This window comes from Paroedura picta, chromosome 5 (genome assembly GCF_049243985.1).
Source record: "Paroedura picta isolate Pp20150507F chromosome 5, Ppicta_v3.0, whole genome shotgun sequence".
NCBI classification, from domain to species: Eukaryota; Metazoa; Chordata; class Lepidosauria; order Squamata; family Gekkonidae; genus Paroedura; species Paroedura picta.
In genome coordinates, this window is record NC_135373.1 from 67,770,327 (window position 1) to 67,795,832 (window position 25,506).

Here is a 25,506-nt window from a genome sequence, read left to right on the forward strand (position 1 = left end):
GCTGCATCCCGGTGCCGGGCCATGGCTCCCTCTCCCCGCCCCCCCCCCCCCCGCAGTAAGAAACTTCCCAGGCTGCAAGCAAATCAGCTGCCAAAGCAGCCAATTAGCTTGCGGCCCAGCAAGCTGCTTTTTGTGGAAGGGGGGGAGAGAGGGAAGCAGGGCCACCAGCGCAAACACGCATGTGCGGATCGGCCGCGCATGCGCGGCCGCATGATCGCCCTCCCCCACACACACTGGTCCGCAGGCTTAGAAAGGTTGCGGACCACTGATCTAGGGCACTCACAACCCAATCGCTCATCCACTGTAACCTGCCACCCCCTTGAACCTTCACAGAATCAGCCTCTCTGTCAGATGGCTATCCAGCCTCTGTTTAAAAATTTCCAAAGATGGAGAACCCACCACCTCCCGAGGAAGCCTGTTCCACTGAGAAGCCTCTCTTAATTGTCAGGATCTTCTTCCTGATGTTTAGACAGAATTTCTTTTGTATTAATTTCATCCCATTAGTTCTGGTCTGTCCCTCCAGGGCAAGAGAGAACAACTTTGCTCCATCCTCTACCGTGGTAGTACAGTGATCAGACAAGGTAGAGCACTAGAGACCCTACCTCGGAAAGGGTATACAGGTCTCCTTCCTCCCCCCACCAAGCACCCGTATCCCTAAAAAGCTGCTCTGGAGCCCACCTAGAAACAAAGTGAGATATGACACAGTAGATTATAGCTTGAACAGAAATCAGAAATAATCTCTCATTTTATGCTGATTCTAATAGAAATAGAACAAATGCACGTCCAGCTGTGGGAAAATGATTTTCCCTACGCCACATCCTACTTGTACCCGAAGTGCCCAGAGCAGCACTTTATAAGTAGAAGGGGAGAAATCGGTCTCATAAGCTCAATTCACTTCATAGGATCATAACTGTCTCTTAATTGACAAGAGGAACTTGTATGTTGAGCTCATCATACAAACATGCTGCAGCCTGTTTTTACAGTGTCTAGAAAAAACATATTTAAACACACACAAAAAGTCCTCAGGTTCAGTGCAAGATAGTTAACGTGTCTGTAAAGGTTACATTTCATATAGCCCAGCTAGTCAGAAACTGAGGAACAGGTAGGAGGTATGGCAGAGTGAACAGCCCGTCTGTGTGCTGCATTCATTGCTTGAGCTCTGGCTCCTTCAGGTCTTGGATCAAGGTCCAGGGGAGCTGGGGAGCCAAGAATATTTTAATGAAGTGGCTGGGTTCAGGGAGAGGTGGGAAATGAGAGGATATAGAGGTGAAGGTATAGAGTATCGTGTTGTGGCAGGAAGAGACAGGACAGTTGCTGGCACTTAAAAGACATGTGTAAGAACAACAGCCAGGGTGTCTGGAGAGCAAGTGCCTCGGGAGGCTTTTTTCCTTCTGGCATTAATGAGCCCAAGGGCAAAATCTTCAGTTTATAATACCTATATGTTGCCTATGTTGTTACTGCACAACAGCAACACACTGTTTCTTTCATATATTTATTCTTTAACAAACACTTGCATGCTAATACTAAGGAAGCATAACTTGTGCAATTGATTTTAGAAATCATGAGCAGCAATGGGTGGCAAACTTCACAGTGTTACACACAGTTAATCCAGTCTATTGAGACTGATGGGTTTTGCCAGGGGTGACACTGCACAGAATTACATTGTAATAATCTCAACATGTTGTTCAGTTCTAGTGTTAGGTATTGAGGCGTTTTGTTATTTTTGTTGTTTTTATATTTTACCTCAACCCACCCACCCTGGCATGTGGTTCACTGTCCAGACAATCTAAACAGTTGCTTGTGGTAGTAGCAGTTTAGGGAATGCCAGTGAGACTGTGTGTGGTCCAGCAGTTACAAGCCCAGATCTGCAAGACTACAGAGTCTGTTTTGTTGGCTGATTGGTGGAGATGCCAAGATGCCCCTTTTGGGTCCTGCAGTGCAACACTGAGCCAGCACCAGCTTTTCTTCAGTACTGCCTGTGAAAGATGGTCATGGATCAAGCATTAAATCTGCAGTATTTTGTTTTATTTTTGGTATATTTGAGCACCTCAAAAACTGTATTTAAACTTTTCAAAAGTGCAAAGTTAATGTATAAACCCCCCCCCCCAGCTATTTTGATGACAGAGGTATAAGAATTTAGTATGCAGATGAAATTTCAACATTCAACATTTTTCTTTACTGACGTGCTAATGGTTTTCTTTGTTATTTTATACTGTGTTTTTCTTTATGGTCTACAGTCAAAATCAGGATAAATTCTGTATCTGCAGTCATGTGTCCAGTTTGCCATGCTTAGACCTATCAAATGTCCATGGGTTTTAAGGAAAAATTACTGAGTTTAAGATTGTGGCCTGAAGTTTCAAGTTAATGGCTTGTATCCAGTGAAGTGGCGATGGAAAGCTATACTGGTGAAAGAGGGAGGAAGGTGAATTTTGCCATCATTCTCCAGCTCATTGTTGTATGCTAACCTAGCCTGTCTTCCAGACTATTCCTCCAGCCCTAGAAATGATCTTTCCAGGGGATCAGAAGGGACAACTGGAGCAAAGTAAATGTGAAAATATCAGTGTTCTAGCTACACTTCTTTTAATACCAGCCAAAAAATCCAGTTCAGTAGATTCTTAGTGGTTAGAAAAGACACAGTTTAGCCATGTTCTATAACTCTTTCATGCATGTGAATTGCCACTTGATGCTAAATGCATTCAGTGAGGGGGATCTCTTTATGAAAACCATATGTAGAGTCCCGTGGTCAGAAAGACTTAAAGAGATGGCAGTCCAAGAGGGCTGGGTGTTTCTTAAAAGTGAAATACTGAAGACTCAATCACAAACAATTCCCTTGAGAAGAAAAGATGGAAGGAGCCTAGGGAAGCCACGTTGGCTCCATAAGCAGTTGTCAAAAGATTTGAGGAATAAAAAAAGAGTCATTTAGGAAATGGAAGGAAGGCCTTATTGCTAAGGATGAGTATAAACAAATAATCAATAATTGTCCCTCTTGGGCAAGACAGAACATATGGCACCCTTTTAAATAGTTGAAGATGATAGAGCAGTTTCTCAGTGGAACAGGCTTCCTCGGGAGGTGGTGGGTTCTCCATCTTTGGAAATTTTTAAACAGAGGCTAGATAGCCATCTGATGGAGAAGCTGATTCTGTGAAAGCAAAGGGGTGGCAGGTTACAGTAGATGAGCTATTGGGATGTGAGTGTCCTGCATAGTGCAGGGGGTTGGACTAGATGACCCATGAAGTCCCTTCCAACTTTATGATTCTATGATTCTATGACCACATTCTGACATCAAATTCCATGTATGCAGCTTCAGCTGCAAGAACCCACACATAGTAAGTTCTAAAAGTGCTGTCAGATCAACCTTGATATTTTCTGCAGCAAAGATATAAGTAGTGTTGAGGTCTGTTTTGACTGAGGTATCAATGAAAGTAGGTAAGCCATATTTGCAGAACATAGCATTAGGCTATGATAATGACCTTGAGGCAGAATTGCAAGCAGGTGCTGTTGATGTGTGGAACCATTGTGAAAGGACATTGATGACTGAATTTAAGCAGTGGGGTAGAACAGTGATCCCCAATCTTTTTATCACGGGGGACTGGTCAACGCTTGACAAGTTTACTGAGGCTGGGGGGGGTAGTCTTTTGCCGAGGGGCGTTGCCACTGCTGCCTGAGCCCCTGTTCTGCTTGCTTTCCCACCGGCGCCCCTGACTTCCCGCCGCCCACTTGGGGGCACTGCCAGAAGCAGCTGCATAGTGCCATGCTGAGGGGGAGCCCCAGCCATGGCTGGACGCTGGAGAGCACCAAAGGTGAGCCGGCGGCAGAGTGGCAGGGCAGCCCCTGAGGCAGCAGCTGAGGGAGAGGACCAGGGGCTGGGGATAGCTGGGGTAGAACACTTGTTAGGGAATAATTTCAATTTCTTTCAAGCTTCTTATGACAAAACCTAGGGAAGTAATTGAGAACCATTTTTGTTTTGTTTTGTTTTTCAAGCACTTTTGTGCAATGGAAAGTTTCACAAGCACTTGCAAGAGATTTTTGTTCCCTTGGTCATCCGCTACATTGATCTCATGGAATCATCTGTTGCACAGTCCCTTCACAGAGGTCTTGAGCAAGAATCATGGCAGCCTGTCAAGTAAGTGTTTCTGGAAGACCTAAGTCAAATTCACCTGTAATGTCTTGAGTCCCAGTTTGGTTTACAATACTCCTCAACTGACCTTTACACAGTCTATTTTTATTGTACTCCTGCATTGTTTATTTCTTCACAGGACCATCACCAACAGTCTTCCCAATGTAGCTCTTCCAAAAGTTCCAAGTTTGCCTCTTAATCTTCCCCAGATACCTAGTTTTTCTGCACCAACCTGGATGGCTTCTTTATATGACTCCACGTGTGTATTCTTGACTGATGTTTAAACACTGAGTGTGTGTATGTCAGCTCTGCATGGCCTTGCTGGTATCATGTACAGCTGTATTTGGATTGCATGGTGTTTGTGATCATTTGGTTGGAAATTACAGCTTTTTGGTAGAAAGCCAAGCATTGCATGTCATTGGGTTGTGCTTTTTGGTGTGTAAAATCTCAGTAGGATGTTACTTTAAATTAACTAGGCAAAGGTTTGTTGTGGTACACTTGGCAGTCATCGCCCTTAATTACATAATTGCTCTTATTTAGTTAATAAGCAGTGTGGAGACACTTTAAATTATTGTACTGGAGGGTTGTTTGTTATTGTTTTTTAATTGTTGAGCTTTCTCTATGTTTTGGCATGTTGTTACTAATCCACTGCATGTGCCAAAGAATTTTGAAAACAGCATCCACAATTCATTGTGTTTTTATGGGACTATAAAAATCTCTTTAATAGGACACTTCTAGCATTAATAGAGTTCAACTCCCAATTAATTAAATTGTGGCTGTCTGAAGTTGCTTCATTCTTTTTGTTAAAGAAGGAAATCAGAATAAGAGGGAAATCAGAATAGCTTTTCATATTATAAATGAATAGCTCTGTAGTTAGCATTACACATTATGGCAGAAGACAATTATTAAAGACTTTTAGAAGGGCTTCTATTACAAGGTTTTGCAGTAACATTCTGAGAAAATAGGTTTACAGCATTATGATTAATCTTTTATACTTAAGGCTTAGTCAGTGTTCATGGTAGATATACCAGCACTTTGAGGTCTGGTTCTATTACAGTATGTGCTTATGCTATCAGATTATTATTGCTTGTGTAATGATCTAGGACTTCATGACTGCCATAACAACTATGGAACTTTTCTAGTTCAAATGTGTATACATTTGATTTGTTTTGTTTCCTAAGAATACAGTACATGGTTAGGTAATTAGGGATTTTTTCACTCTGCCGTTCTTATGGACTAACCATTACCTGAGGAAATTTAGACTGGAGGATACTCTGAACCTCCACAGTGGTAAGGGGGCAGTTAGGATGGTACAGGAGGCTGAGGGATCCAAAGGGCTTTCTAATATCTCTTGGGGATTTCTACTCAGCAAGATAGGTGCTCCTGTCAAAACTCTGTCCTGTTGAATTTAAATATGACCTGGATAGTAGGTATGATGTCTGTGGAGCAGCCTCTACTTTTAGGTGGAGCCACAATTCCCCTTGGTTTCCCAAGGACCTTGAGGTAATCAAATGGTTGAGTGGACCATTAGGGCACAAACAGAGGGTAAATCATAGTAAATACAGCCAAACATAGATGAGAGGATTTTATCATGCCTACTCTCTGGTAATGTTGGTGGCAGCAACAAAGTGTGTTTTTGTTGCTTCTCATTCCATCTGTGCAGTGCCATCTGGTGGAAATATTATTAAAAATTGTGAGTGTCACAATTATATACTTAGATGCCATGACTGGTCCAGGGCAGAGTCTGCACTTACTTTCTTTATTCCATTGTCAATCCTGTTGAATTCAGATCGCTTTGAACTCGATTCTTCCTCTCCCCCCTCCTCCCCATTGAAACAGGAAAGTCTTCTGCACGTGGCTAGGGAGGCTCAGAAGGTGGGGGGGGGCTCGCTCTTTCTTTTCTTGAAGCCTCTTTCTTTTCTTGGAGGGGAGGGGGAGAGGATCGAAAAAGGCAGAGGAGGGAGGAAAAATCCAGGACCGACAGAAGCTGAGAAGTTAGGGACTTCTCCTTTAAGGCTAGTGTGTCACATGACCAGGTGTAGCCTATCAGAGGTTCTCTACCACGGAGCTTTCTTTATTCAGGATTAACAGCAGTCTGAGATATCTCACAATAAAGGTAGGGTCACTCCGGATCAATCCTTCTTGTTGCAGAAGGAAAATTTAAATCTCCCAAAATCCAAACAGAAATCACATTCTGTGTAGAGGGCAGGGACTGAATCGATCTGGGGTTGGAATAAAAGGTCCATGCAGTTTACACCCTGATCAATAAGGATGCTACTGGAATAGAGACTAGTCCTAGTTTTATATGTGTTTTTTCCATTGGTAAGACCAAATAAAGTGGAAAATCTGTTGAAGTGTAGATCCACCATATCTAAACTTGATCCTTGTGGCTGATAACATCTAGGTGGGTCAGGTTTGCCATATAGGTCAGAAGGTATAAGCTTGATTACTTTGAAAAATCAGTCATGATATCCCTACTGGAAATGGCCTCAATAATTACTATACAGCATCCACCATTCCTTCTTTATCAAGGTGCTCAAGCAGGTAATTGTAACAGTTTCAAATGATCTTGAAGGAGACAAACTATTTAGACCTATTTCAGTATTGTTCCAGTCTTATACATTGCTGAAGCAAGCGCTATTTAGACCAATTAGATCTGGATTCAGACCTAGGTTTGTGATTAAAACTGTCACTGTCACCCCAATTGATGTTCTTCATTCATCACCTATCAGCTTTTGCTGATACACCAGCTAGAGCGAGTCCGTCCTGCAGCAGCCATGCCATGCTGCCGCCCGTGCATTGCTGTGGAGCTACATGCTCCACAGGTTTTTGTGTCCCCTTGAGGGACACATTTCAGTGCCAGATCTGTTCCAGTGCTGAAGTGTATCCTGGGAAACAAAGCAGTGGTGGAATGATTCCAGCATGTGAGGGCAGGGGTGCAGTGGGGTTATTTTGCAGGAAGGTGGTATTGTGTTCCATGCAATTCCATCTGCCTGCAAAATAAAAATAAATGCCCTGGTCCATGGCACAGTGAAACACTGCAAAGCCAACCAAGGCATTTTTTGCCCCCTCAGGGCCACCGTAGGGCAGAGAAGAGACAGTTCTTCCCTGTCCACACAGGCCTGCCATGGGACATGTTCTATTGACCCCTGCGGCGGGCTAAGGGAACACAGAAGAATCCGCATTCCCTTAGCCCGGGGCAACTGAGGGCCTGATCCATACCAGTCCTGGCAGGTAGCCTGCCTAGTGGCTGTCATACGGAAGCAGGGATTAGCCCCACTTTCATATGACCATCCTCTTGGCCTTTTCCGCCTGTGCAGAATCGGCCCTAGAGTTATTCCTCAGTAGGCATGATCTGGCCACATCAACCCATTCTCTGATCACATGCACTTTAGAATACTGTAGTGTACTTTACTTAGGAACCTGCCTTTGAACGCTATATAGAAATATCAGTAATACCAATGGTTGCTGTTGAGTTGTGCCCTAACTGTGTAGAGTATGTGCTGGTTGACATTTTATGCGGAGCGGATTAAATAAAGGAGCTAAAGGGGAGGAGATAGGGCGGGCTCTGTCCGGGATAAAAACTCCTGACTGGGCCCTCCAAGTGTCACTCGAGGGCCAAGAAGCCAATGGGGAGCCGTGCAAAGTGCAAAGCGCGGCTCTCCATTGGCAGATTGGCCCAGCCTCGCCTGGGCCGACCGGGGAGTCGCCGCTCAGAGGAATAAGCCTTCCCCAGCGGTAAGTCCTCCGGCTGGCTTCCCCTCACCCAGGGAGCCTTCTGCCGGGCCCTGGGGCAGGCTCGCCTGCCCCTGGGCCCGGCAGAAGGCCTCAAAGCCCACCCCTGCCGTCCCGAGCCTTCTGCTGGCCCCTGGGGCAGCCTCGCCTGCCCCTAGGCCCGGCAGTAGGCCGCAAAGCCTGCCACCGCCTTCCCGAGCCTTCTGCCGGGCCCTGGGGCAGCCGAGCCTGCCCCTGGGCCCGGCAGTAGGCTGCAGAGCCCGCTGCCCCCGTCCGGAGCCTTCTGCTGTTCCTCTGTTCCTCCCTTCCTCCCAGCATTCCCTTTATCCTTCCCTTCCTCCCAGCATTCCCTTTGTCCTTCCCTTTCTTCCTTCCTCCCTCTTTCCCATCTGCCTCTTTCTAGCTACCTGTTTCTCTCCCTCTTCTTCTGTCTCTATCTTCCTCCCTTTCTTTCTGTCTTTCTCTCTGTCTCTCTTTCTCCTTTTCCTCCTTCCTTCACCATGCTAGGGCCCGCTGTATTTTGGCCACAGCGGGCTTAATATCTAGTCTATTAATAATATAGTGGAAAGTATAATTAATTGTGGGACTAAATAGGGCTGCCCACTTTCTCCATTACTTTTTATTTTAGCCTTAGAGCCTTTTGCAAATATGTCAAGATCTAATCTGGAGATTAAAGGTATAAAATGTGGAAGAGAAGAAAGAGAAGGTTTTATTTTCTAAAAATTTGGAGAGAAATATGAGTTCAGTGTCCACCTTACATAGCCCAATATTGATCTGGAAAAAATAGAGGAAAGAATTGTACCCTGGGATCTCTCCCCTTATACCTATTTTTTATCACCCTAACTTTCAATCACTCAAAAAGTATTATATGGATTTTAAAGGATATCCTTGTAAAAAAAAAATTATGAAATCATTAGAAGCAGATGGAAAAGGGGCTCTATCAGATATAGAAAGATGTTTTCCCTCCTGGGTATATATGGTTTCTGAAATATCTTTTTCTTAAAAAAAAGAAATTCAAAAACAAATGAGCAGATCTCTTACAGAATTTGAACAATTAGGTGAAAATATAGAAACGAAGGTAAACTAATATCAAGATTATATAAAATATTATTAGATAAGAGGCTGCCAAATTTACAATCCAGAAAGGAAACATGGGAATCAGAACTTCATATAAATATAAAAAAAAGAGGATTGGTATAAAATATTTAAGCAAGTTCCCTTTAATTCAGTATCCAGAAATATTCAAGAACATGGGTTAAAAGTAATTCAGAAATGGTACTATACACCAATTAGATTATCTTACCTAAGTGGTTCTCAAAACAAAAACTGTTGGTGAGGTGGCTAATTGGGGACCTATATTCATATGTGGTGGGACTGTCCAGTTGTTAAAGAATTCTGGGGGAAAATCTTTAAAGAAAGATAATAAATTATAAAAAATAATATTGAATCATCAGCTTTATTAGCTTCTCAATTTATTTTTGAATCATAATGTGTGCTGTAAACAAAAAAACTTTGGTTAGTTTTATTATTCTAGCTGCCAGAATGGTTATTGTTAACAATTGGAAAAATGCTGAAAATTTGGTAATGGATAAATGGTGGAACAAACTAAAGCAACGTATGATTCTAGAAAAAATAACTTACAATACAAGAATAATTCAATGAGCTTGTCAAATGTATGAATTTGATTCAGTCTGGAAAAATGTAATAAAATACAAAAAGAAATCTTTAGATAGCAGAGTTTGGGAGTTAATTATGTAAATATGCTACTCTGTATATATAGTTAATCATATTGTGTGTGTTTTTGTTTTTTTCCCACATAGTAATTCTGTTGGCACGGTTATATTTCTTTTCTTTGTCTAATGAAAAAAATAAAAATAATATTAAAAACTATGTAATGCCACTGTAATAAGCCACTTTGTGCTGAAAACTAAAACCCAAAACATTAAAAAAAAAGATTTGCAAAACTAAGGTTCAAATGATAAGAAAATTTAATTATTACTTGTTTTAGTTAGACAGTCTATTGAAACCAGTACTGCTTATTTTGATTGGCTACAGCTATTTAATGGAGGTTTTTTATTAATATGCTACCATACTTCCTTGAATTTGGAATTGGATCTTTGACCTTCTGCATGCAAAATATCTACTGCCATAGCTATGGCTTCTCCCACAAAGGAATAGTGAAAATAATTCTAAGCATTTTGTAGGTAAATTAACTGTAATGTCAGTAAAGATAAATCTCATAACAACCAGAATAGCAGATAAGACATAATTGAAAAAAATTAAAAAGCTAATTTCATGCTTATATGAAAAGATAACAGTTGATTTCAAAAGCCTTGAAACTATTAGATGTTGCGGAGTCCACCAACCCTAAAATTTGTGAATTTTTAGCAATGTCTAGATTTCTTGAAGCAATTAACTGTAGATTTTAATCTGTGTAACCAACAAAGGGTTAAATGTGCTTTGCTGAACAGCACCTGTTTTTACTCAAGGTGAGATTTCACACACTATCGACATCACATTCGTGGCTTTATTTAGGGTTAGATCTGCCATGAGGCTTATGTTTCTGTACATGGGCTATTTCCAGTGGTGAAGTATAATATTTCTTCCCTGTTGGCATTTCTGCTCGCACACAATGGATTTTTTTCTTTGTGTGGTTAGAAACAGTAAACGTGTGCACTTATCTATCATTATAGTCTCAGGAACATCATTACTTTGTTTTCAGTTGTTTTTGCTGGTCCTCCTCTTTAATGGTACATTTGGGGCACTGTGCATTAAGATTGAGGAGGTATTATGAGAGCAAAATGCCCTTTGTAGTATTCAGTGTTCTGCTTGATTGGTCCCTTGAGAGGTTAACTCTGAGGACATCTTGGCTAGACATGAAAAGCATGCTGAATTATGTTCCTAGTTGTCTAAGGAAAACACATTGGAAGCTGGAGGGAGTTGGAACAATGTGTTGGGGAGGAAGGTAAGAGCATTTAATTAGCCAAGATAGGAGTTCTCCCTGAAAGATACTCATTTATTTCCCATCACTGTTCACTTCAGCAGTTCTAAACAACAGCCAAAGTGTTTGGTCTGAGGCTTGCTTTGAATGATAAGAAACATATTCACATAAGGTTGTGATAAGGATCATATTCACTAAAATTCCATTGGGTTTTGAATTGGATTAAAAAGTACAGACTCCCAACAAGTGCAGAATAACATCTCAAACATTGCTTCTGTGTATGCCCATCTTTATCACTGGCTGAAGTAGAAATCCACTGTGCAGCAATTTCCGCTGGCCCTTAGAGCTTTTGGTCTCATTGAAAGCTGCTGTTCTTGCATGAGTGGAAGCTCCTAGTGCAGAGGAACATGTTCCACAGTGGAGGACGACCTGTGCCATGGAAAAGAGTACAGTACAAGCAAAGCTTAGGTCCCAACAGATTTCAATGGATGATGTGGGTTCATGTTTACAAGGCATTTGTAAACAAGGCAAATGGAAACATTTGAGTATTTCCTGAAGCACTGGATAAAAGGGTTAAGATGTGTATCATCCATGGCCCGTACTTCCTAGACCAGGGTTTCATGGCCAATGATGAGACTGGAGGGGGTGGGAAGGGGAGGTCCCTGGGTGTGTACGTATATAGCTATACTTCCCAACCATATTCTACACAATCACACCACTTCTGGGGATTCTTGAAGCCTGAATAATGTTTTAGGGGTTTCTCAATGGTAAAAAGGTTGAGAAAGGGTATCCTAGACAATACTATATAAAATAGCTTGTGTTAGGAATGGGGTCTGCATGGGATCAGTATGAGTTAAGCAAAGTCAGTATAGTATAGTGGTCAGTACTTCAGACTAGGACTGAGGGGCAATCTGGGTTCTGGTCCCCACTCATCCATGACACTCACTGAATGACTTTGAGTCAAACATACTTTCTCAGCCTACCCTTCTATATGACAGTTTAAATGGAGGGAGGGAGAACCATGCCAGCCATTCTGAGGGGAAATCAGGATAAATTGCCTTTTCTAAGGCTCTGTAGGGCACATTGTTTTGCCCTTTGTTCATTGTTCTTGCATTATGAATGGTCAGGTGTTTGTGGAAATAGGAAAGGATTTTGTTGTTGTTGTTGTTATGTGCGAAGTCGTGTCCGACCCATCGCGACCCCATGGACAATGATCCTCCAGGCCTTCCTGTCCTCTACCATTCCCCGGAGTCCATTTAAGTTAGCACCTACTGCTTCAGTGACTCCATCCAGCCACCTCATTCTCTGTCGCCCCCTTCTTCTTTTGCCCTCGATTGCTCCCAGCATTAGGCTCTTCTCCAGGGAGTTCTTCCTTCTCATGAGGTGGCCAAAGTATTTGAGTTTCATCTTCAGGATCTGGCCTTCTAAAGAGCAGTCAGGGCTGATCTCCTCTAGGACTGACCGGTTTGTTCGCCTTGCAGTCCAAGGGACTCGCAAGAGTCTTCTCCAGCACCAGAGTTCAAAAGCCTCAATTCTTTGACGCTCGGCCTTCCTTATGGTCCAACTTTCGCAGCCATACATTGCAACTGGGAATACCATAGCCTTGACTAAACGCACTTTTGTTGGCAGGGTGATGTCTCTGCTTTTTAGGATGCTGTCTAGATTTGCCATAGCTTTCCTCCCCAGGAGCAAGCGTCTTTTAATTTCTTTGCTGCAGTCCCCATCTGCAGTGATTTTGGAGCCCAGGAAAATAAAATCTGTCACTATCTCCATTTCTTCCCCATCTATTTGCCATGAATTGAGAGGGCCGGATGCCATGATCTTTGTTTTCTTGATGTTGAGTTTCAAGCCAACTTTTGCACTCTCCTCCTTCACCCGCATCAACAGGCTCTTTAGTTCCTCTTCACTTTCTGCCATTAGAGTGGTATCATCTGCATATCTGAGGTTGTTGATATTTCTCCCTGCAATCTTGATCCCAATTTGTGACTCTTCTAATCCCGCATTTCTCATGATGTGCTCTGCATACAAGTTAAATAGGCAAGGTGACAGTATACAGCCTTGCCGAACTCCTTTCTCAATTTTGAACCAGTTAGTGATTCCATGTTCGGTTCTCACTGTTGCTTCCTGACCTGCATATAAATTTCTCAAGAGACAAATAAGATGCTCTGGTATTCCCATCTCTTTAAGAACTTGCCACAATTTGTTGTGCTCCACACAATCAAAGGCTTTAGCATAGTCAATGAAGCAGAAGTAGACGTTCTTCTGGTACTCCCTAGCTTTCTCCATGATCCAGCGTATGTTGGCAATTTGATCTCTAGTTCCTCTGCCTCTTCGAAATCCTGCCTGTACTTCTGGAAGTTCTCGGTCCACATATTGCTGGAGCCTAGCTTGTAGGATTTTGAGCATAACTTTGCTAGCATGAGAAATTAGTGCAATGGTGCGGTAGTTTGAACATTCTTTGGCATTGCCCTTCTTTGGGATTGGAATGTAAACTGACCTTTTCCAATCCTGTGGCCAGGAAAGGATTAAAAGATATCAAAAAAGTTTGAGTCACATTAATAAGATTTTATTCAGAGAAATAAAAAATAAAAGATTTTATTCACACAGTTAAAGGAATGCCACAATAGTTTTCCACTAATGGATATAGAGATTCTCTATCTTCTGCTGCAGACCTCCAACTTCTAATGGTGTTCCTGGGTTGTCCCCTCTTTCCCAGGAGGAGCATTTGGGGATGGAGGGTGTAAGAAAATCTCATTCCATTCATAGAAGTCCCTTCTGCCGGCAGAAATTACTGCTGGATCCAATCAATTTAAAAGCAAATTTCTGCTTATTAGGTACATATTACTTCTTCATGTTGCCATAGCTTTCCTTCTTTGTGTTCTTACGAGTTTGTTCTTTTTCCCCTCTCACCTGAAAGAACCAATGGGAATATTGACTTTGTATCATATAAATAGAAGAGACATTCTTTGCTATATTTCTTAAATGTTTCAAGAAGCTGTTATACACGCTCCATTTTTCTGAGTAGTGAGAAATTCCAGCGGTAGCTCTTTACCTGGATTGGTTGCCTTTGGAGAAACAAGAGATTTATGGTGTTTCAGCAATATTTGCTTTATTTACAAATATACCAGTGGTGAGAATTTCCAGGGGTAGCTCTTTACTTGGATTGGTTGCCTTTGGAGGAACAAGAGACTTACAGTGTTTCATCAATATTTGCTTTATTTACAAATATACCAGTACAGCACAAAATGGAGGCAAAAAAAAAAAACCTCCTACAAGACAGATCTGCTACCCATATCAGTTTTCCAGAAAAAGAGAGATTGGCTTATTCAGAGACATTAACTCTCTGAATAACAGTTGTTGGGGAGACAACAATCTCAGGGGGAGGCTATAGCCCCTGGTTCCTGTAGTAGGCCATCTGGTGATGTCTGGTTGGCCATTATGTGAAGCAGGATGTTGGATTGGATGGACAGTTGCCCTGATCTTTAAAAAGCTGTTCTGACATCTGTCAAAGATACCCATGAAATTTTGGAGGCCAACATTTTCCTTGGGGTCATTCGATCAATTCTAGAGTTCGTTTACAGGAAAGGGAATCTTGAAGATGAGACTGAGTCCACACGTCTTGTTAACTGCAGCATCCCGTGTTAACTTGTTTAAATGACCTTTGCAGTTAATGGAAGCTTCATAGACCTTCAGTTTCAGGTCACTCAATGATGCATGTGCTTTTGAATCAATAGGAACAAGCTTAACTAACCAATGAATGAATCTGCAAGAATCAGAATGTTGGACTAGGAGGGCCCTATTTTTGCTGGTAGTCATCAGTTCTGAGTACCAGCACTTTCTGAGGGGGGGGGGGGCTCTCCCAAATCCTGAGAGAGGAATTGGTGACAATAAATGCAGTCTTATATAAGAGTATCAGCACTGGATAGGAGATAACTAGGTTAAAGTGCCCTCCCCCATGACAATGAAGCCCATGGAGCTATCTTTGACAAGTCTCTCTCTGTGACTTGTCTCCAGGTGCTTCTAAAATACATTATTTTATGTGATAATCCATGATTTAATTTTGAAGGCAGAAGTGATGAGTTCAAGCTACAAAGGTGTGGGGTGTGATGTGAACAAGAAGCAGTTCAACAAGGATAAATGCAGAGTTTTTCATCTGGGTAACAAAAACGACACACTTCTGATTAATAGGGTTTGTGAACAAGAGCTTGGGGTACAGGTGGACTGTAAGCTAAGCATGAGTAGTCCATATGAGGCAGCAGAAAAAACAGCCAATGTGATATTGAGGTGTATTAACACAGACTTAACATCCAAATCACAAGATGTCATAGTCCTGGAGTACTGTGTGCTTTTATGGAGGCCTCACTTCAAAAAGGGTGTGGACAGAATAGAGCAGGTACAGAAGAGAGCAATGAGGAAAGAAGATGAGGGGAAACATGATTGCTCCATTTAAGTATTTGAAAGGCTGGCACTTAGGGGAAGGCAGGAAGTAGTTCCAGTTGGCAGCAGAGAACAGGCGTCTCAATAATAGGTTTAGATTATAGGCAGGAAGATACTAGCTAGATATTAGAAAGAATTGCCATTAAGAGTGGAATTGGCTGCCTTAGAAAGGTGATGAGCAGCTGGATGTTTTTGGCTGATCTAGCATGGAGCAGGGGGTTAGACTAGATGGCCTGTATGGCTCCTTCCAACTCTGTGATTCTATGGATGAGGTTGGAATAGAGATACTGGAGCTGATATTATAACAAAATAAATCTAGGTGGATATGCAGAGCCTTCAAGGAATTAAATAAAATATAGCCAAATTCTTCTACTGTGGGAATGGTATTATTTCTGAAAGACTTAGATGAGGACATCCACAGTGGGCAAGGTATAGTGGCAGAAACATGCAAATGCAAACACTCAAAATGGTGCCCCCTTGCAGAGGATGCTGAGATCTTGCCACTAAATGGTTCTGCTATGCTAGTTCTTCTAGATATGTCGGCCGAGATTGACGTGGTCAAACATGAGCTGCTGGCGAACCGCCTCGCCGGTACGGGGATACGGAGGAAGGGTATGCTTCTTCCTCCAAAACCGGATACAGAGGGTGGCTGTGGGGGAAGAGTTATCAGGCCCTTATCGGCTCCCTTGTGGGGTCCCTCAGGGCTCAATGCTCTCCTCCACATTATTCAACAACCCAATGGCTCAGCTGGTGCGGAGTTATGGACTGGGCTGTCATCAGTATGCTGATGACACCCAGCTCTTTCTCCTCATGGATGGCCACGCGGACTCTCCCCCAGAACCATTCGCCAGATGTTTGGAAGCTGTGGCTGGATGGCTCCTGCAGAGTCGCCTAAACCCCTCCAAGACGGAGGCCCTTGTGGTTGGGCTGTAGGGGGGCAGACCAGGAAGCGCGCTTACCCTCTCTGGCAGGGACGCAACTTAAGATCACATCCCAGGCCAGAAATTTGGGGGTGATCATTAATGTTTCACTAGCACTCATCACAGGTCAAACAGTTCAGTTCAAACTTTATTACAGTAGTTCTGACCAAGTTTGGTCAAACAGGTAGCTGACCAGGCATTTTTCCGTCTTTGCCAGGCACAGCTACTAGCACCCTATCTGTCCTCTAAACACCTGGCCACAGTGATCCATGCAATGGCCACCTCCAGAATAGATTTCTGTAACTCGCTGTACAATGGACTATCTCTGGGCTTGATCCGGAAACTGCAGCTGGTCCAAAATGCAGCTGCTAGGGTCCTCACAGGCACATCTTGGAGGGCCCACATCCAGCCAGTGCTGAGGCAGCTGCATTGGCTACCAGTTATATTCCAGATCAGGTTCAAGGTTTTGGTTTTGACCTTTAAGGGCATCCGTGGTCTGGTCCCAGTGTATATGAGGGACCGCCTATTGCCCTATGCCCCTCGCAGGGTTTTACGCTCTGCGGGGGCTAACTTATTGGTCTTCCCTGGCCCCAAGGAAGCTCACCTGGCCTTGACCAGGGCCAGGGCCTTTTTGGTCCTGGCCCCAACCTGGTGGAATGAGCTCCCAGAAGACCTGCGGGCCCTGCAGGAACTTCCAGCATTCCGCAGGGCCTGCAAGACGGAGCTCTTCAGGCAGGTTTATGGTTGAGGCCAGGCAGCAAGGAAGATCTGCCCCCCCTCACAAAATGGCGGTAGCGTGTGTCATCAACTCCCCTTCACCTCTCTTTTAGATGGGGATGCGGTTTGGGTGAGACTAAGGATGAGTTTTGCTGCCATTCTTGGTCAATAGGTTTTATTGTGTTAGTTTTATTGGTTTATTGGTTTTAAGGGATTATGGGGATTTTATGTGACCCGCCTCAAGCCTTCGGGGGGAGGTGGGATATAAATAAAACAATAATAACATATTTCAGCAGCTAAAGCAAGACAGGACTGATCAGTAGTTAAAGGAAGATGACTGTGACTCCAGACCTGAAGTACTGAGAAGTGTAATTGGGGTAAAGGGGAGGGAGTTTTGTATTATTTATTGCTCTTTATTTGAATATTACTAGCAATTTTAAAATTATTTCACAGTAATGGATCAGCAACATCAGAAGATCTGTTCTGGAAACTTGATGCACTACAGATGTTTGTCTTTGATCTTCATTGGCCAGAACCAGAATTTGCCCACCACTTAGAGCAGAGACTTAAACTCATGGCCAGCGACATGATTGAAGCCTGTGTCAAGAGGTAAACCTGCATTATGTTGAAATGTTGAAATGTGTTCTTACAATAAAGCTATGAATTTGAATCTCTGTATATTAGTTTCACATTTGTATTTATACAGTGCTCTTAAATTGTCATTGATTGATCTCTTGATCATAATAAATGTTGATGATAATATAAAATGTTCAGCCATAATATAAAAGGTTCAGCCATACTGGACTTAATACTGACCAACAGGCAAGAGTTGGTGGATGAGGTGAAGGAGGTGGGGACCCTAGGGGGAAGTGACCATGTCCTCATAGAATTCCTTTTGAGATGGGGAGCCAAGGAAGCTTGTAGCCAGACGCGGATGTTGGATTTTCGTAGGGCAAACTTTAATAAACTCAGAGACATGATGAGTGTCATACCATGGACGAGAATGCTGGAAGGGAAGGGAGCATGTGAAGGGTGGGTGCTACTCAAACAAGAGCTATTGCATGCTCAATCAATGACTATTCCAGAAATACGAAAACACTGCAGGAGCTCTAAGAAGCCTATTTGGATGAACAGAGAACTTCAAGAGGAACTAAGAAAGAAAAGGAAAATGTTCAGGAAATGGAGGGAAGGACAGAGCTCTAAAGAAGAGTACCTACAGGTTACTAGGCACTGTAGATCAATCATCAGAAAGGCCAAAGCTGAGAGTGAGCTAAGATTGGCCAGGGAAGCCCATTGTAACAAGAAAAGATTTTTCAGTTACGTGAGGAGCAAACGTAAAGTAAAGGAGGCAATAGGCCCGCTGTTGGGTGCGGATGGACAAACTCTAACGAAAGATGCAGAGAAAGCAGAAAGGCTTAGTGCCTATTTTACATCTGTTTTTTCCCACAGGTCTAAGTGTTTAGGCACATCTAGAGATGGCTGTAGCCAAAGGATAGTGTCTGGGTGGCAGGTTAACATGGATAGAGAGGTGGTCGAGAGGCATTTAGCTGCACTGGATGAGTTCAAATCCCCTGGTCCAGATGAAATGCACCCGAGAGTACTCAAAGAACTTTCCAGAGAACTTGCACAGCCCTTGTCCATCATCTTCGGAACCTCTTTAAGGACTGGAGATGTCCCGGAGGACTGGAAAAGAGCAAACGTTATTCCGATCTTCAAAAAAGGGAGGAAGGATGACCCGGGAAACTACAGACCAGTGAGTCTGACCTCTGTTGTGGGGAAGATAATGGAGCAGATATTAAAGGGAGCGATCTGCAAACATCTGGAGGACAATTTGGTGATCCAAGGAAGTCAGCATGGATTTGTCTCCAACAGGTCCTGCCAGACCAACCTAGTTTCCTTTTTTGACCAAGTAACAGGTTTGCTGGATCGGGGAAATTTGGTTGATGTCATTTACTTGGATTTTAGTAAAGCTTTTGACAAGGTTCCCCATGATGTTCTGATGGATAAGTTGAAGGACTGCAATCTGGATTTTCAGATCGTTAGGTGGATAGGGAATTGGTTAGAGAACCGCACTCAAAGAGTTGTTGTCAATGGTGTTTCATCAGACTGGAGAGAGGTGAGTAGCGGGGTACCTCAGGGTTCGGTGCTCGGCCCGGTACTTTTTAACATATTTATTAATGATCTAGATGAGGGGGTGGATGGACTACTCATCAAGTTTGCAGATGACACCAAATTGGGAGGACTGGCAAATACTCTGGAAGATAGAGACAGAGTTCAACGAGATCTGAACACAATGGAAAAATGGGCAAATGAGAACAAGATGCAATTTAATAAAGATAAGTGTAAAGTTCTGCATCTGGGTCAGAAAAATGAAAAGCATGCCTACTGGATGGGGGATACGCTTCTAGGTAGCACTGTGTGTGAACGAGACCTTGGGGTACTTGTGGATTGTAAACTAAACATGAGCAGGCAGTGTGATGCAGCGGTAAAAAAGGCAAATGCCATTTTGGGCTGTATCAACAGAGGCATCACATCAAAATCACAAGATGTCATAGTCCCATTGTATACGGCACTGGTCAGACCACACCTGGAGTACTGTGTGCAGTTCTGGAGGCCTCACTTCAAGAAGGACATCGATAAAATTGAAAAGGTACAGAGGAGAGCGACGAAGATGATCTGGGGCCAAGGGACCAAGCCCTATGAAGATAGGTTGAGGGACTTGGGAATGTTCAGCCTGGAGAAAAGGAGGTTGAGAGGGGACATGATAGCCCTCTTTAAGTATTTGAAAGGTTGTCACTTGGAGGAGGGCAGGATGCTGTTTCTGCTGGCTGCAGAGGAAAGGACACGCAGTAATGGGTTTAAACTTCAAGTACAACGATATAGGCTAGATATCAGGAAAAAGTTTTTCTCAGTCAGAGTCGTTCAGCAGTGGAATAGGCTGCCTAAGGAGGTGGTGAGTGCCCCCTCACTGGAAGTCTTCAAGCAAAGGTTGGATACACACTTTTCTTGGATGCTTTAGGATGCTTAGGGCTAATCCTGCGTTGAGCAGGGGGTTGGACTAGATGGCCTGTATGGCCCCTTCCAACTCTATGATTCTATGATTCTATGATTCTATGATTCTAAAATCTCTGGAAAGCAACTTTCAGCAAGTGGTCCTAGATCTTTCTTTCATCCTATTCCTTTGGGGATGCTTTGAGATTTACTGTTTTTTCAGTGTTTCTTCTTTTATCTGAGGGGCAGCATTGTTTGCCTTTTCTTCTTGGGGTTGTGTTTCTTTTAAAAGTTGATTTTTACAGTTCTTTCTTTCAGTTTTCAGTTTTACAGTTCTTTATTTCAGTGTTTTGTTCTGGGGGGCACTGTAGCCCACAGTTTGGTAGCTGTTGTACTTGTAGTAGGTTGCCAACTTTGGATACTGTTGTTCTGCTCTGGTTTGCTGGCCTGGGGGCACTGTTTGGTTCTCCTGCCAGAGCTGTTCTCACAGAGCAGTTCTGTCAGTGCTCTCTTGGGGTGTCTGGCATCAAGAGAGTAAGGGAAAGCAATTGTAAGCTGCTTTGAGACTCCTTTGGTTAGTGAAAAGCGGGGTACAAAAACCAGCAGCTATTCATCCTCTTGACTTTTCTGTATTTGTTGGGAGGGAGGCTAGATTGGAGAACCTGTGATGATTGAGCATGGATTAAGCGCTTAGGCCACCCTGTAAATTTATCAGTAGCCTGCTGCATTTCCTACCCTCGGCTTATATGTGGGTCAGCTTGCTTGTTTGTTTGTTTAGATTTCTATACCACCCATTACTTAGCAGCTCTGGGCGGTTTACACTGAACATTATATAACTTACATGGAACATTATACAGACTATAACATCAAAACAACTTTCAATAAAGCATCAAAAGATTACAAAACCATTTTATAATATAAATAACAATTAACAGTAATATTGGGAGAGCATCTGGGGCAGTGGTCCCCAACCCCCGGGCCGTGGCCTGGTGCCGGGCCACGAAGGCCTCAGCGCTGGGCCGCGGCTCCCTCTTCCCACCCCCCCCCACAGCGAGAAGCTCGCCAGGCTGCGAGCCTATCGGCCGCCGAAGCAGCCGATCAGCTTGCAGCACAGCAAGCTTCTTGCTTTGGGAGGGGGCGGGAAGAGAAGCTTGCCGGGCCACAAGCTAATCGGCCGCTTCAGCGGCCGATTTCCTTGCGGCCTGGAGGGGCGGGGAGAGGGAGCCGCGGTCGCCGGCATGCTGGCGGCGGAAACGCGCACGCGCAGACTTGCCGCGCGTGCGCATTTGCGTCCGGTGGGGGCGCAAACACGCACGCATGGCAAGTCAGCGCATGCACGTTTGCGCCGGGGCTGCTGCGCACACGCGGGGCCCCGGGTCACCCCTCCCCGCACCCCGGTGCAGCTGTCCGCAGCCTGACAAAGGTTGTGGACCACTGATCTGGGGGAGCAGCAGGTGTTCTGAGTCGGTCGGCCTCAATCGAATGCCTGGTGGAAGAGCTCCCTCTTGCAGGCCCTGCGGAACTGTGGAAGTTCGGGCAGGGCTCTGATCTCCTCAGGGAGCTCATTCCATCAGGTGGGGGCCAGGACCGAGAAGGCTCTGGCCCTTGTTGAGGTCTGATGCGCTTCTCTGGGGCTTATATGCAAGTATATACGGTATTAGTTGCCAAACTTAGAGACTCCAGTTGAAACCCTGATCAAAGTTCTTACCTGTAATGCTTCATAGGAATAGCTTCAGCTAGTCTTCTCATTTTGTTTCCGTTTTCAAGGTTTTGGAGAACTTGTTTTTCAATTTTTTAATTATTGTGAGCTTCTGGGACAGGGCTAAATAAGCAAACAAGCAGGATGGCGTCAGACCAAATTATTTCTGTTTTTCCAGGCTTTATATAGAAGGGCTCTCTCTTTTTTAGTTTGTTTTATGGCCACCTTCCAGCCTGAAGGTTGTTTCATTCAGTGCTGTTGAATAAGGACATATTGGATAATGCACTTTCAATGTGCTCTTGCAGATGGGTTGTCCTATGCAAAACAGGAAAATCTCCTTCTAAAGTGCATTGAAATTTCATTATCCAATGTGTGTGGAATGAACCATTGTTTCCATGCTTCATTTGTCTTCTAGTGGACTTCCTTTGTTGTTGGCTTTAACCTTGATGGCTTTAACCGTTAAAGACGTTTTGGCTTTAACCTTGATCACTGTTATAATTTTATTGTAGTATAGTCTTTACCTTGTGAGCCAAATCAAGGACATATTTTGCACCAGATTCACCACTCGGGCCGCCACCAGTGTGTTGCATCGGAGCAGCATGCTTCATTGCTTCCTGTGTCCCCGTGGAGGACCTATTTCCATGGAGCACACCGTCCACTCCAGATTGCTGCATCCTCACAATGCAGTCAGGGCAGAAAGATTCTGCCAAGTGGGGGGGGGGGGATGTGCAGGGAAGGTATTTCCATGAAGGTGGAAATTTTTAAATGCCCCATTCAGCACCATAGCATTGCAGCGCACCATGGAGCTCACTGGACCATTTTTCGTCCCTTCTGGGATGCTGTAGAAGGGGCTAGATAGGCCATGTTGGCCCCTGCAGCAAACCTGGGAATGCAGAAACATCAACCATTTCAACATGAGGAATCTGCCCCGGGACAGCCTTCGAATGTTGGCGGCTTTTAGAACCCCTTCCACATGATGTCGCCTACATCCCGAGGCTGTTAAGGAGCTGGGTTGAGTTTTGGCCATTTTTAAATCACAATTAGAGAAATTGCCAAAACTGGATTTACAACCCTAAATCACACATCCCATCGATGAGCAACCAGGGGCAAGCCCATATGGAGGGTAAAAAGCATGATAGTCTCTGCAGCGTTGTCCCGCCCTCACACCCTCCTTCCTCTCTCCATTCCCTGCTTTGAGTAATTTATTTTTAAATGGCATGGTCTGCATTGCAATATGACTGCAAACCCACATTGTCAAAGGTTAAATAAAATCTTCGTTAAAAATCTTTTTTGGGATTAGGCAGGCAAAATACAGCCCCTTTTCTGTTTTCTGGAGGTGGGGAATGAGCTGGGAAAGGGGGGGGCAGGTGATCAAGCATCATTCTCCCGATCTGAGCACTATATTTTTAAGCCAGCCATTAACACAAAATGTCTTTTGGGGTTCCAGGGACCATGTTCAGCATCTCAAAAATCCACCCTGATGAAAATAAAGTCCCAAAAATTACAAATCCAAAAAAGGTGGGGGAATGCTGTATCAATCTAGTGTTTTTCCATAGCAACGTGGTAGTGTTGGTTTTTATTAAAACTGCATTTGTGTTGTGGAACTATTGCACAGAAACATGTAAGCCCATTTTTTTAAAAAATTAATTTCGGGACTCAGGGATGGGAAGAAAGTTTCAGTCCATGAGCGAACTGCTGTGCTGTGATTGACAAGCCAAGGAGCAGAGGGAGAAGTTCATTTTGCTTTCCCTTAGCAAAAAGCCACAACGGGGCAGAGCAAAATGTGGGAGGAGTCTACCGTGAGGAGAGCTGCAAACGCGACATTTACCATCCCGTGTTTGCAAACAGGAAGCCACATTTTATCCCTTCATGCGGTCATCCATGTTCCCTTTGCACGGGGGCAAAAGAGGGTCTCAGGTGTGCCATGCATGAGATGGGGCCAGGCTGACATCATATGGCTGTGGGAATTTGCTCAAGCCTGGCCTTTTCCACCTGTGCAGAATCGGTCAAGTAGTTCTCTGGAGAGGCAGCATAGAAATTTTCTAAATTAATAAAAGCATACTGATCCTTAGTTATTTCAAGCAATACTTCCAATATCATTTCTCCTTGAATTATACCGGTATAACAGTCTTGGCTGAGAAAATGAAGTAATGATCATTTTCTTCTTTTGCTTTTGTTTCCTTTAAAAAAAACTGTCAGTCTCACTAGAACTCTAAAAGCATTTATTTTATGTCAAAAGTGACTGAACATGTGACATAGACAACATCATATTCTGGTTTTAGCTGAGGTTTTATTTTTAAATAAACTGTAAGGATGTTGATCTGTCAGAAGCAATCTACATATTATGTGTTGTTTTGGCATGCAATTATTTAGCTAAATTAGTACCTAACCTTGAAATGATTACCTAGTCACCTCAAAGGAAAGTTTTATTAAGTCACATGCATATGATAATTCTACTGCTTAAAGCAGCATGTTGCTAAACATTTCTAGCTTGATTTTCACTTGCTTGAAATAAATAGGTTTTAAATTAACACATTGCGTGCGGGTTTTGCTTGTACGTTTCAATTATTTAGAATTATTACAGTTTTTTTCTGCTATGATTTATGTTTTATTAATAGAACAAGAATTGCATTTGAACTCAAGCTGCAAAAGACAAGCAAATCGACAGACTTGCGCATTCCCTCTTCTGTATGCACAATGTTCAACGTGTTGGTTGATGCAAAGAAGCAAATAGCTAAACTGTGTATTCTGGATGGGGGGCAGGAGGTAGGTGAAGGTGTAAGTACCCTAAATGCATTGTGAAAAAGATTAACAGCAGCTCACACACAAGTTACCAAATTTCTATTCAACACTCTGGATTGACTATTGCGGGTTGAAAGGGGCGAGAGAATTATACTTCAAGTTTGTGTTTCATTCAGTTATAAAAGTATTGGCCAGGGACTGGAGCACCCCATTATCCTAACATGTCCTTGATCCCCCTGCCCCCGCCACCAGTGTCTGTCCTGCCATGGCTGTGCAAATAACAACAAACATCTAGAAGATCTAGTATAACATTGGCTGTTCAATCTCCACCTGCCCTCTCAGTCACCTATCCCATTTAACACCACTGCTAATGCAGAAATGAAGTTTGGTGGCATGGTACCAATATGGGTATATAAATTACACTGGTAGAATCATAGAATCATAAAATCATAGAGTTGGTAGGGGCCATACAGGCCATCTAGTCCTAGGTAGGGGCCATACAGGCCATCTACTCCTCAATGCAGGATCAGCCCAAAGCATCCTAAAGCATCCAAGAAACGTGTGTATCCAACCTTTGCTTGAAGACTGCCAGTGAGGGGGAGCTCACCACCTCCTGAGGCAGCCTATTCTACATATAGCACATATCGCTCAGTCTCTCCACCCCAACCCCAGAAAATGTAAGGAACTGGCTCTTTGGAGTCATGATTCCACCTCTGTTTTCCCCAAGAACCACACTCATGGCCTCACATGCAGCAGTCGTTTGCAGGCATCATCTTCCCTCCTGTCTTTGGTTCTTGTACTCCACCACCTGGACCAGGAAGCAGGGTGAGTCAATGGCTTTTTCCCTAGTCTATTTAAACTGAGCATGGCAAGTTCTTATCAGAACTTCTGGCCTCTCTCTAGAACCTGCTTTCACTTGAGGTGGTTAGGATTCAATGTGACCAGCTGCCACCAATCACAGCTAGTCAGCTAATGGGGTAGTTCATTGCCAGTTGGGGATGAGGAAACACCCATCCTCAGACAGCAATGTAGAGATGCTGCTGCTGTTCTGTCTTACTGGCTAGTTGTTAAGCCTGCAGAATTAATGACTGTGAAGTTCTGTGAGCATTATCTATTGATTGGCAACACATTTTTTTCATTTATTGTGAATATACAAGTATTTAGTACACAGACCACAATGAATTATATGATAATAAGGAGGTAAGTT

General features: G+C 43.6%; 1 protein-coding gene across 14 annotated transcripts in view; it reads left to right on the forward strand.

Annotated features, from left to right (window-relative positions):
* CADPS2 (calcium dependent secretion activator 2) overlaps positions 1-25,506 on the forward strand; it is a 385,311-nt gene that overhangs the window by 283,349 nt on the left and 76,456 nt on the right. For 6 of the 14 annotated variants that reach the window (XM_077338377.1, XM_077338371.1, XM_077338375.1 and 3 more), the window contains 4 exons: positions 3,982-4,123; positions 4,257-4,376; positions 17,321-17,476; positions 24,176-24,323. In XM_077338377.1, the coding sequence (XP_077194492.1) occupies positions 3,982-4,123; positions 4,257-4,376; positions 17,321-17,476; positions 24,176-24,323 (566 nt within the window). Of the gene's footprint in view, positions 1-3,981; positions 4,124-4,256; positions 4,377-17,320; positions 17,477-24,175; positions 24,336-25,506 lie in introns of all 14 variants that reach the window. The other 8 variants (XM_077338381.1, XM_077338378.1, XM_077338383.1 and 5 more) reach the window with 2 other exon arrangements.